This window comes from Geotrypetes seraphini, chromosome 2 (assembly GCF_902459505.1).
Source record: "Geotrypetes seraphini chromosome 2, aGeoSer1.1, whole genome shotgun sequence".
NCBI lineage: Eukaryota > Metazoa > Chordata > Amphibia > Gymnophiona > Dermophiidae > Geotrypetes > Geotrypetes seraphini.
In genome coordinates, this window is record NC_047085.1 from 417,144,241 (window position 1) to 417,156,518 (window position 12,278).

At 40.4% G+C, this 12,278-nt stretch overlaps 1 protein-coding gene across 1 annotated transcript in view; it reads right to left on the reverse strand.

Annotated features, from left to right (window-relative positions):
* PPP1R9A (protein phosphatase 1 regulatory subunit 9A) overlaps window positions 1–12,278 on the reverse strand; it is a 397,958-nt gene that overhangs the window by 38,974 nt on the left and 346,706 nt on the right. Inside the window, 2 exon segments of the mRNA XM_033931097.1 lie at window positions 6,407–6,490; window positions 6,624–6,711. Coding sequence (XP_033786988.1) covers window positions 6,407–6,490; window positions 6,624–6,711 — 172 coding nt within the window.

The following is a 12,278-nucleotide window of genomic DNA, read 5'->3' on the forward strand; positions in this document are numbered from 1 at the left end:
GAAAAAAGTACACTTCTTCAAATACTCCAATAGCTCCTCAGGACAAGCCAGGAAGATTTTCAAGCTGAAAAGGACTCTGACTTGGTGCCCAACATTTCTATAATAGAATTTGTGGCATACAGTGATGCAATCGGAGTATGCTAGACACTGGGAGGACACAGGCTTACAGCTTTCCTGGTGGTGCCCAGATTTGCTTTGAAACCACATTTTACCTGAAGCCAAATCAGGAGGATGATAAACAAGCCTGCACTTCCTCCTAAGTCTTTAGAGCCACTGAGCATTTGGAAGTATTCAAGGGGCGGGAGCCAGAGCATGTGGTAACAGCAGTTAACATAGATGGATTTTAAAAAAGGTTTGGCCAAATTCCTGGAGGAAAAGTTCATAGTCTGCTAGTGAGACAGACATGGGGGAAAGCCAATGCTTGCCTTGGGATCGGTAACATGGAATGTTGCTATTATTTGGGTTTTTGACAGGTACTTGTGATCTGGATTGTCAACTGTGGAAACAGGATACTGGGTTAGATGGTCCATTGATCTGACCCACTATGAATATTCTTATGTTCTTATGTTTATACAGTATGTTTTTAAATATTGAATGAATGATATATAGAGGCAGGTTTTAGAAAGGTATTCAGCTCAGGATGTGGATATCCATTTCTCATAAAAGACTTCTGAGGAAATTTAAAAGTCATGGGATAGGAGCTAATGTCTTATTATGGATTAAGAACATATTGAAAGATAGAAAACAGAGTAGGTTTAAATGGTCGATATTCTCAATGGATAAACATAAATAGTGGGGTTTCCCAGGGGTTTGTACTGGGACAACTGTTTTTAAAATATATTTATCAATGATCTAGAGATGGGAATAACTAGTAAGATAATTAAATTTGCTGATGACATAAAGTTGTTAAATCGCAAGAGGATTGTGTAAAATTGCAAAAGGACCTGGGAGACTGGATGTCAAAATGGCAGATGACGTTTAATGTGAGCAAGTGCAAAATTATGCACACGGGAAAGAGGAACCCAAACTATAGTTACGTGATTCAGGGTTACACATTAGGAGTCACTGCCCAGGAAAAGGATGTTGAAATCTTCAGCTCAGTATGTGGCAGCAGCTATGAAAGCAAATAGAATGTGGATTTATCAGGATAGGAATGGAAAACAAAGATGAAAATGTTATAATGCCCTTGTATCGCTCTATGGTATGGCTACACCTCGAATGCTGTGTGCAATTCTGGTCATCGTATCTCAAACAAGATATAGCAGAATTAGGAAAGGTACAGAGAATGGTGACAAAAATAATAAAAGGGATGGGATGACTTCCCCTAAGAGTAAAACGAGATGGCTCAGGGGTGATATGATAGAAGTCTAAAATACTGAGTGGAGTGGAAAGGGTAGATGTGAATCGCTTGTTTACTGATTCCAAAACTACTAGGACTAGAGGGGTAAACGATACTAAGTAGTAGATTGAAAAAAAAAAATTAAAAAATCGGAGAAAATATTTCTTCATTCGACGTGTAATTAAATTCATTGCTAGAGAATGTGGTGAAATCAGTTAGTGTAGCAGGATTTAATAAAGGTTTGGATAATTTCCTAAAAGAGAAGTCCATATGCCATATGGCTTGGAGAAATCCACTGCTTATTCCTAGGATAAGTAGCATAAAATCTGTTTTACTCCTTAGAATCTTGCCGGATACCTGTGACCTGGGTTGGCCACTGTTGGAAACAGGATATAGGGCTTGATGGACCTTCGGTCTGTCCCAGTATGACAATTCTTATATTCTTATGTTAATTTAGAACAGGAACTGCTGATACACACCTGTTCTAAAATGCATGAGAAATGAATGGCCATGTGCTAGTTATGTCCAGCCTGAACATCCATTTTACAAACTGAAATATCTATGATTGTGGCAAATAAAGGATGTGGATGACTTTTTGGCAGCCTAGGAACATTTATATTATAAAGCAGTTATGCAGTCCTTCATGTGAAGGAGTAACTTATGGCCACAACAGAAAGAAGACCCAGATTCAAAACCCACTGCAACTCTTTACAATGCTCTTTTCTTTTTTACAATTGTGAGCCCTCCAGAGACAGAAAACTACACACTGTGATTTCTCTTATTTCCTCCGGTGGATAGCTGCTCAATTGCAGCACCTTTCTATTACATTCATATCCAAAGTTCCAGATCTAAACATGGATGTCCATCCTTTTGGACAAAAACATTCCTTCCCCTTCTGAAACCAGAGTTGGACATCCATATTTTGGCATTCTAAAATGCAGATTTGAACATGTATGCAATATGGACATCTGAATGTCAGTTTTTTAGAGGTTCAAAACATGAACAGGGCCTACTAAAATAAGGACCAAAGTGACTCCTGTTCTCAATTACATCCAATCTGCTTTTAATTCTTAATTCATAGTTCTCACTGATTACATCTTTTTTTAATAGTTCCAACTTACTCTTTTATGTCCCGTCTGTATGTTTTGATTAATTGTACCACAGAGGAGAGCAGTCTGCCTTTTGGCAGAGGAAGACAAGGAAATTGAAGCAGTCGTTGCTTTATGGATGGACTCTGAGAAGCTTTTACACTCATTAACTACCAGGCAGTATTTAGTATCTTGAAAGAACAGATGAGTTTTGATTGACAACCTTACACCGATCAGATTACCTGCTCGTACATCACTTCCTCAATTGGCCCAAGTTATTTTCACAGCAAAACTTTTAACAGATGCAACATATGGATGGCTTCCATATAACTTTTCATTTTATATATACAGTATAATATTTATTTATTTAATTCATTTTCTATCAAGTCCTATGCAAAAAGCTCTGGATGGGTTACAGGTTAATATAAATAATATACAGTCAACAGGTTACAATATGCCATAGTTACAGTACAAGGTTTTTTGGGGGTTATTTTGGTACAAGTTATTATTCTAACTCGACACATACTAGGGATCTAATACCAATATCGGTAACATACAACATATCGTTACACAGATATACATATGAAGGGCTGCTGAAAAGTTCTCAGCCCAACTAAGAAGAGAATGATGTGGAGCCATGAAACTTACAAGTTATGCCACACTTTTAATTTCATATCATTGAAATGAAAAGTTTAGCATAACTTATAAGTTTCATGGCTCCACAACATTCTCTTCTTGGTTGGGCTGAGAATTTTTCAGCAGACCCTCATATATCTCTGAGACTCATTTTCAAAGCACATAGACTTTCAAAATTATATACATATAACTAGGAATAAATGTCTAAATTTATACTCAAATAAATAAATTTATAGGAATAAATGCCTAAATTTATACTCAAAATTTCACTGAAATTAACTTCGCCAACCTGCAGTTAATTGCACCGTCTCTGCAGTTAATTTCACTAGAGAGACCAGGTTACTCATTCCAGAAGGAAGACTTTTTGGCCAGTCCTGGATTTCTGATGCATTATGGGACCTGCAGCACTGATTTCAATAGATAGAGTCTTGGACTACAAATACTGCACTGCTTTGGAATGTAATTTTGAAACCAGGACTGGCCGAAAAGTCTCCCTTCTGGAATGGGTAACCTAGTCATCCTACTGAAACCCCTAATTAAGTATATAGAAAGTGAGTAGCAAGAGGAATAGATTTAGGACAGAGGACAGGGAGCTTTGCATTGATTGTCAGCATTAGGCTCATATATTAGACTCTTAAATCTAGGTATATGGATGGCAGGCCTAAATTTATAAGCACATGGGTCAATATTCAAAAGGGTTTAAACAGTTAGGAGAGGATCCTGCTCAGTCCTGCTGAGCTGGCCAGCCACTAGTGTTCAACGGCACTTAACTGGGAAATGTCATTGAATATCTCCGCTAACCAGCCTTTCTCTATCTGGTTAGGTAGGGGTGATCCATGGGTGGAGTCTGAGCACAGCCACTACTTAGCCGGTTACACCTGAATTCTATAAATGGTGTTCTGAATTGTGTGTGCAAATTTGGACGTGTGCAACTTAATTGAATAGTAAGCCAAATAGGGCTGATAATTGTCCTCTTAACAAGCGATTATCAACATTAATTGATCTTAATTAAATTTATGTGCCTAAAATTTATGCACGGTATCAAAAAGAGGGCACAGAAATGGGGGGAGGGGGGAGTCATGGGTGGATTGGGGGCATTCCTCAAAGTTATACATGTACTTATAGAAAAAAGGGCATCCACGTCTAACTTGACGTGCGAGGTTTTGCACCACATTTCTGTTGGTACAAATGGTCATGCCTAAAGTTAGGCGTAAACAGAAATCAGTCTATAGTGGCAATATTCAGTATGCTAACCAGCTCAAGGGGGGTGGGAATTCATCAACGGGCACTAAGCACGTTAGTGCGTGCTAAATGCTAAAGATATCCCTAAGAATATAATGGGCATCTTTAGTGTTTAGAGTGCACTAATGTGCTTAGAATCCTTTGATGAAATCCCTCCTGAGTGGATAAAGTTAGGACTGGTAGTCCTAACTTAGGACCCCTTTTATCAAGCTGCACTAGAGGTTTTTAGTGCGAGTTAGCGCAATAAATGCTCCGACACTCATAGAATTCCTATGAGCGTTGGAGAACTTATCTCACTGGCCTGTGCTAAAAACCTCTAGTGCAGCTTGATAAAAGGGGTGGGGGCGGGGTGTTTATCTGTTAAGTTAACCAGGCACCAGTTTGAATAATAGCCAGTGCCTTGTTAACTTCTGGCTTAACGCAATACCCTGGATATTCAATGGCTGAGGCTGGACGCGTGTCTGGGGGTTAATTCAGCCTGCAGCTGGGAGCTGTTTACAAGCTGTTTACTGCCTGGGCTGAATATCAGTCTCATAACTTTTAAAGCTTCTAAATTAAGATGGATTTTCAGTTCCAAATGTAGATTCTACTTAGTTTGTCTGAAAACAGGGCACAAATTTAGGAGCCAAACTTAGGAGCTCAGCAGTTTTGACTATCGGGACTATGTTAGATAGGCAGGGTGACAGGTCAAAAGCGCGCGCCGACAAAGGCGCGTCGACAACCCAGCGCAGACAGCTGAGTGCAAGGCGGAAGCGCGCCGAAGAAAAACAGTATTTTAAGGGGCTCTGACGGAGGTGATGGTGGGGAACCCCCCCACACTTTACTTAACAGAGATCGCGCCGGCGTTGTGGGGGGTTTGGGGGGCTGTAACCCCCCACATTATACTGAAAACTTCACTTTTTCCCTAAAAAAGAGGGAAAAAGTTAAGTCTAGTAAATGAGGGGGGTTACAACCCCCCAAATCACCCCCCAACGCTGGCGCGATCTCTATTAAGTAAAGTGGGGGGGTTCCCCCCCCCCCGTCGGAGCCCCTTAAAATACTGTTTTTCTTCGGCGCGCTTCCACCTTGCGCTCAGTTGTCTGCGCTGGGTTGTCGACGCGCCGATAGGCAGATACACACAAAGGGCTGGATTCTACAAACAGCACCGATATCGGCAGCCGCCTCACGTATCAGTCGTGCAATGGTGCCATTTCTAGAATTGCAACTTCCTCAAACATAGGCGCCAGAAATGTAGTCCAGGGTTTTGAAGTCCTATATTTCTGGCCCCTATGTTTGATGTGAATTGTGTCTACGGAGCAGCCTAAGAATGCTTAAAGCCATTTCCACACCTACTTTGACCTTAGACATTCAAAGGCAGTTCCATAGATGTGATGAAGGTGCCTACATTTTTTTTTAAACAATTTTTAAATCAATTTTTAACGGCTTTGCCAATTAACGCCAGCTTTTATAAAGCTGCAGTAGAGGTTTTTACCATGGCCCAGTGAGGTAAATTCTTCAATGCTCATAGAATTCCAATGAGCGTCTGAGCATTTATCTCGGCGACCTGCAGTAGAAACCTTCACCGTGGCTTTGTAAAAGGAACTCTAAAATTGTGCCTACCAGCGCCTAACTTAAGGCAACGTTTATAGAATACAGTGTTCCCTACGAATTCACGGTTTGCGAATTGTGGACTCACTAATCTGCGGTATGCTCCGACCGCCTCTTCCTGTACTAAATTCAGGCTATACAAATCAGGAGCTGTGTGTGAAAGCAATTCCTGATTGGTGTAGCCTGACTTTAGTAACAGGAAGAAGCGGTCGGAGCATATCGTGAGTGATTTTGCACCCACCGGCACCCCAGCTGCCCTCTCCTGCCTTTTAACCGCATTTGCGGTTTTTCAAAATTCACGGGGTTTCTGGAATGGAACCCCCGTGAATTTTGGGGGAGTACTGTATACCCCTAAATATAAAATCTTTCAGCAAATAAAATGAAAGGTTATTTATTATTTTTTTTTTTTACTGTTTCATACGATAGGGCTTTCTATTTCTACCCTGTTTGCAAAAAATATAATGATCACTGAAGGACAAGCGTGTCCTTCCCCCTCCTCCCCATTCCCTCATACCTGCTACTGTAGGAGAACCTGTTAACTTCCTTCTCTTTCTCTTTTTCAGCTTTTCCCCTATTGGAACTCCTTCTGTTGGGATCCCTGCAATAACACAGAACGTTCAGAAAGAATACCTTGGCATTTGGGTCTAATCCATATTGTATACCCTTTCTATATAGAGCTCTATATAGAAAATGGGGCTATTTTTACAGTAAAGCTTTTATGAGTTGCTTACCTGAGCTCTATAAGGCTTTGTTTTATTTTTTCTTCATGCCTCACAGCAGGGCAGGGTGCCCTTGGTGACTGTGAATGTTTGGCACCATCTAGGATACATTTGCACATAAAAAAAAAGATTTATTACTATTTTTAAAGTACTACAGATTAATGGAGTTTTAGGTCAGGAAATCTTATATTGTGTTTCTGTATATATGAGTAATATACATGGAGAAACAGATACAGCTCTACATATCTATATATAAGTATATAACTAAGCAAAACTTTTTTTATCACTGGCATAATTAAATAGGTATCACTGAAATAACTGAACCCTACAATGATGTGCATAATGCAGCTACTAGGGGATAGAAATGTTAGATGCAGTGTGGTATAGAACATAGAGAATGACATGGGGACAGAATTTGCACTGTCCCCACGGTTAATCGAAGGAAACTATCCCCATGTCATGCTTTAAAGAGAGAGGGAAGAATCCGAGTATGAATGGGCACACCCTCTGACTCTCAAATCTTGCATTGAAGAACGCTGGTGTAGAAAGCCAGAGGTCGAGATAGACACTAAAAAATGACATGGTTTCCCGTGGTTATCCGCAGGGACAGGGACATCAGTGCTGGATCTATGAACGTGCTGAATACCGAGCAGTGTTGAAGAAATAAACTGTATTAAGGCCTTTGCACCCTATTTTTAGATCAGAAGAAGCCAATTACTAGGTCTGATGATTCAGCCTGCAAATTAGGCATCTAATGGAGGGGAGAAATCTGAGTTTCCCCAATCATTCAGTAAAACATAAATGAGCAGATTTGGTGAAACTCTACTGTTTTACATGAACTTATTAATGCTGTGAACTTCCTACTTTTGCACCCTGTCTATAAAATATCCTACATTTTCAGAAAAGGAGTTCATAAGTGGCGTTTTCAAGATCATGCTGGGCTTTTCACTGACAAAGACGGACATTATTAACATAGGCTACTGTTAAGTCATGTTATTTTATTGTGAACTCCAGTTAATTCTAACTACAAGTACGGTAACTACTGTTAAGATGTGCTATTTTACTGTTAACCCTAGATCTTAGTAACTAGGGATGAGGAGTTATCAAAGTGGACTACCGTTAAGAAGTGTTATTTTACTGTTAACTGTGGTTCTTAGTAACTAACCCCCAAATTCCATATAGGTTGGCCAAAGTTTGGCATGCAATTTTAGCCATGGATCAGAGATTTGAACTTAAGTGATTGGCTGAAGTGGTGATAACAATAATTGGCCTCCACAAGCACTAACTGGCATCATTTATTGGTTGTGTGTGGATCTCTGATCCACGCCTACTCTACAACCTGGGTGTCCAATTTATCTTGAATGCAACTCCAAAGAGGACGTGGCCAGGGGAAGGGCATGGGTGGATTAAAGACGTTATAATAATCACACTCATAATCAGAAACTCGTGGAACCCCAAATAATCTACACCAGTGGTTCCCAAACTTTTTCTGTTCACGGCTCACTTAGGGCTCCTTTTACGAAGCCGCGTTAGCAGTTTAACGCGCGTAATAGCATGCGCTAATTTGCCGGCCGTGCTAGCCGCTACCGCCTCCTCTTGAGCAAGCGGTAGTTTTTCGGCTAGCGCAGGGGTTAGCGCGCGCTAAAAATGTGCATGCGATAAAGCCGCTAACACGGCTTCGTAAAAGGAGCGAGCCCTTAATGTTTCAAAATTTTTCCCAGCTCCCCAGGCCAAACGATAGTTCTGTAATCTAATACATACCTGATAGTTGTTAGCTTGAAATGATTATTAATTTAAAAAATTAAACCAACTTATCGTACAGGTTATCTTATCACAATAAACTTGAATTATTTATTTGAAAAAATTTAACAACAAATATAAAAAAAATAATCACAAAATATATTGATAGAACTAGTGAGATGGATGAGCTTGCTGTTCATTACAAATCTTCGCAAACCTTGGAACCATATTGATACAGCCAATTTCTTGTTCCACATAGATTTTCGCTCGGTATTTGCTTTTTATCACAGCGAGCGCCGAAAACACAACCTTGCAAAAATAGGATGTTGCAAATGGAATTAAGATTCTCTATGCTCTACTGTTAACAGCGGATATTCTTCTCTTACTGAATACCAAACTTCAGTAATATCCATGCTGCTAAATTGTGTTTTGTGCGTATTGTCGCAAGACAGCTTAATGAGATTTTCTTCTTCTTCAGAAGTAAAGTCAGCTGGAAGTTTGGTGCTGAAGGGATCCTGAATTCAGGTGAATTTTGTGGGATCATCTTCTTGATAATATTTTTCAAACCATTTGATACTTTGTGATAGGTGATCTTCAAAAACTGATTTTATATTGTCAGACAAAACAACTTCATTGGAGATCATGAACTGCTGCAAAAGGGGAAAACAATCTTTGCCACCATCTTCATGCATTTTATCTCCACCACAACTGTAATTTTTTTTGAAAGCTGAAATCTTCTCAATCAATTTCAAAATGGTTGCCTCTTTGCAAGGAGAGATTCAGCGTATTTAACTTTTCAAGAATATCACACAAGTATGCAAGTTTCATTAAAAAAAACTGTCTCTACAAAGATTTTGGCATACTCGTATTTTTTTTTTCAAGAAAGCTCTTTTTGGTCTGGCTCCAGGATTCCTATCCTCCCAATTTAAAGTATATAAGTTGAATAAAAATACTCGCAAAGTCTGTATGTTTATGTTCCCATCTACAAAAGCTTGTTGCCACAGAAGATTCTTAGATAAGACTTTCATAAGAACATAAGTAGTGCCTCCCCTGGGTCAGATCAGAGGTCCATCATGCCCAGCAGTCCGCTCACGAGGCGGCCAATTATGTCCAGGACCTGTATAGTAATCCTCTATCTATACCCTTCTACCCCTTTTCCTTCAGGAAATTATCTAATCCCTTCTTGAACCCTAATACCGTACTCTGTCCTATCACACCCCCCTGGAAGCGCATTCCTAGCATTGGTTCTGAATCTGTCCCCTCTTAATTTTTCCGAATGCCCTCTCGTTCTTGTAGTTTTCGAAAGTTTGAAGAATCTGTCCCTCTCCACTTTCTCTATGCCCTTCATGATCTTGTAAGTCTCTATCATGTCCCCTCTAAGTTTCCGCTTTTCCAGGGAAAAGAGCCCCAGTTTTTCTAATCTTTCAGCATATGAAGAAGTTATTCATACCTTTTATCAATCGTGTCACACTTTTCTGAACCCTCTCGAGTATCGCCATATTCTTCTTAAGGTATGGACGGCGATCAATATTGGACGCAGTACTCCAGGTGTGGGCGCACCATTGCCCGATACAACGGCAGGATAACTTCTTTCATTCTGGTTGTAATACCTTTCTTGATAATACCTAGCATCCTGTTCGCCTTCTTAGAGACCGCTGCGCACTGTGCCGACAGCTTCATTGTCTTGTCCACTATTACCCCCAAGTCCTTTTCTTGACAATAGTATAACAAAGACGTGCATTCAGCTCCCATATCTTCACACAATTTTTTGACAAATCTTACTTTTACTGGGCGAGTTTTTATAAAGTTTATCACATCTACCACATGTTCTAGGACCAAATTCAATGTAGGACTCAAATGCTTTAATGCGAGTACTGCTCTATGTATTATGCAATGGATCCACATTGCAGCCGGAACTTTCTTTCAAATAAGTGTTTGTAATCCTCCATAATGGCCTGACATCGAACGACCACCATCCGTACAGACCGCAATACACTTTGGCCACTCTAAATTATTTTCAGTCATAAATATATTTAGGATCTCAAACAAGTCCTGAGCCTTTGCACTTGCAGGTTTTTTTTGGTTTTTTTTTTACAAAAAAGAAGTTCTTCCACAATGGCATTTCCATCTACAAAATGTACATAACAAATCAAGGGGTCCTTTTATTAAGGTGCGCTAACCGATTTAGCATGTGCTAAAGATTAGCACACACTAAATGCTAAGACATTCATTATATTCCTTTGGGCATCTTAGCATTTAGGGCCTCTTTTACAAAGCCGCGCTAGCGGCTGCCCTGCGCTAACGGCCCCAAAGTCCATAGAGATTTAAAGGGCTTTGGGGCTATTGCCGAGCGGCAGCCGCTAGGGCGGCTTTGTAAAAGAGGCAGTTAGTGCGCGCTAATCTATAGCGCACACTAAATCGGTTAGCACACCTTAATAAAAGGACCCCCAAGTGTGCATCCTTATTATTATCCAAGCCAAATTCCCTTTCTTTTAGGTTTTCAATCAATTGGCCATTCAGGTCTTCTGACATATGTTGAATTCTCCGATTGATAGTATTATTAAATAAAAGTACATTTGAAAGAACTTTCCCCGCAGATTCACTGATTAAAATGTTCACCATATCTATAGCAGCAGGTAGAATCAGTTGTTCCACAATGGTATGGGGGTTTTTACATTTAGCAACTCTATACGCAACCTTGTATGAGGCTAGCAGAGCATTTTGGTATTGACAAATGTTTGGTATTGACAAATGCCGAGAAAATATACCTTGCTGTCCTTTTAATTCTTTTAATTTTCTGGTAAAGAAGTTGCAAGTGAATGAGTGCGAATGATTAGTTTCTAAATGATGGTTCAGTTTACTTGGAAGCATACAGTCTGGCGCCAAAATTTTCAAACATACTACACATGACTGTCTTTATTCTCCATTAACATTTGTTGACGTGAAGCCAACACACTGAGAGTGGCCTAAGATTCTGATTGGCCAGATCCCTTAGGACACCCCGCATAGGCAGGAGAGTGGAAATATGATAGAGACGTTTAACTCCATGGCATAAATGTATAGGAGGTGAGTCTCTTTCAACTGAAAGGAAGCTCTAGAAGGATGAGGCAATGGATAAAGGTAAAAGGGGGACAGACTCAGAAGTAACCTAAGAAAGTATTTCTTCATGAAAACTGTGGTGAATTCATGGAACAGCCTTCCAGTGAAGGTGGTGGAGATGAAGATGAAGAATAGTGCAGACATGAAAACTGCCAATCAAGAGGAGAAGGCTTCATCTAAGGCAAGGCAGATATTGGGTTGTATCAATAGAAGTTTCGTCAGCCGAAAGCCTGAAGTCATAATGCCGTTGTACAGGGCCATGGTGAGACCTCATCTGGAGTACTGTGTGCAATTCTGGAGGCCACATTACAGTAAAGATGTGCGCAGAATTGAATCGGTTCAACGGACGGCCACCAGGATGATCTCGGGGCTCAAGGGTCTCTCGTACGAAGAGAGACTGAACAAACTGCAGCTCTACACTCTTGAGGAATGTAGGGAGAGGGGAGATATGATCGAAACATTTAAGTACCTCACAGGACATGTCGAAGTGGAAGATAATATTTTCTTTCTCAAGGGACCCTCGGCCACAAGAGGGCACCCGCTCAAACTCAGGGGCGGTAAATTTTATGGCTACACCAGAAAGTATTTCTTCACAGAGAGAGTGGTTAATCATTGGAACAAGCTTCCAGCGCAGGTGATCGAGGCAGACAGCGTGCCAGACTTTAAGAATAAATGGGATACCCATGTGGGATCCCTACGAGGGTCAAGAAAAGGAAATTGGGTCATTAGGGCATAGACAGGGGGTGGGTAAGCAGAGTGGGCAGACTTGATGGGCTGTAGCCCTTTTCTGCCTTCATCTTCTATGTTTCTATGTTTCTAATATATCCA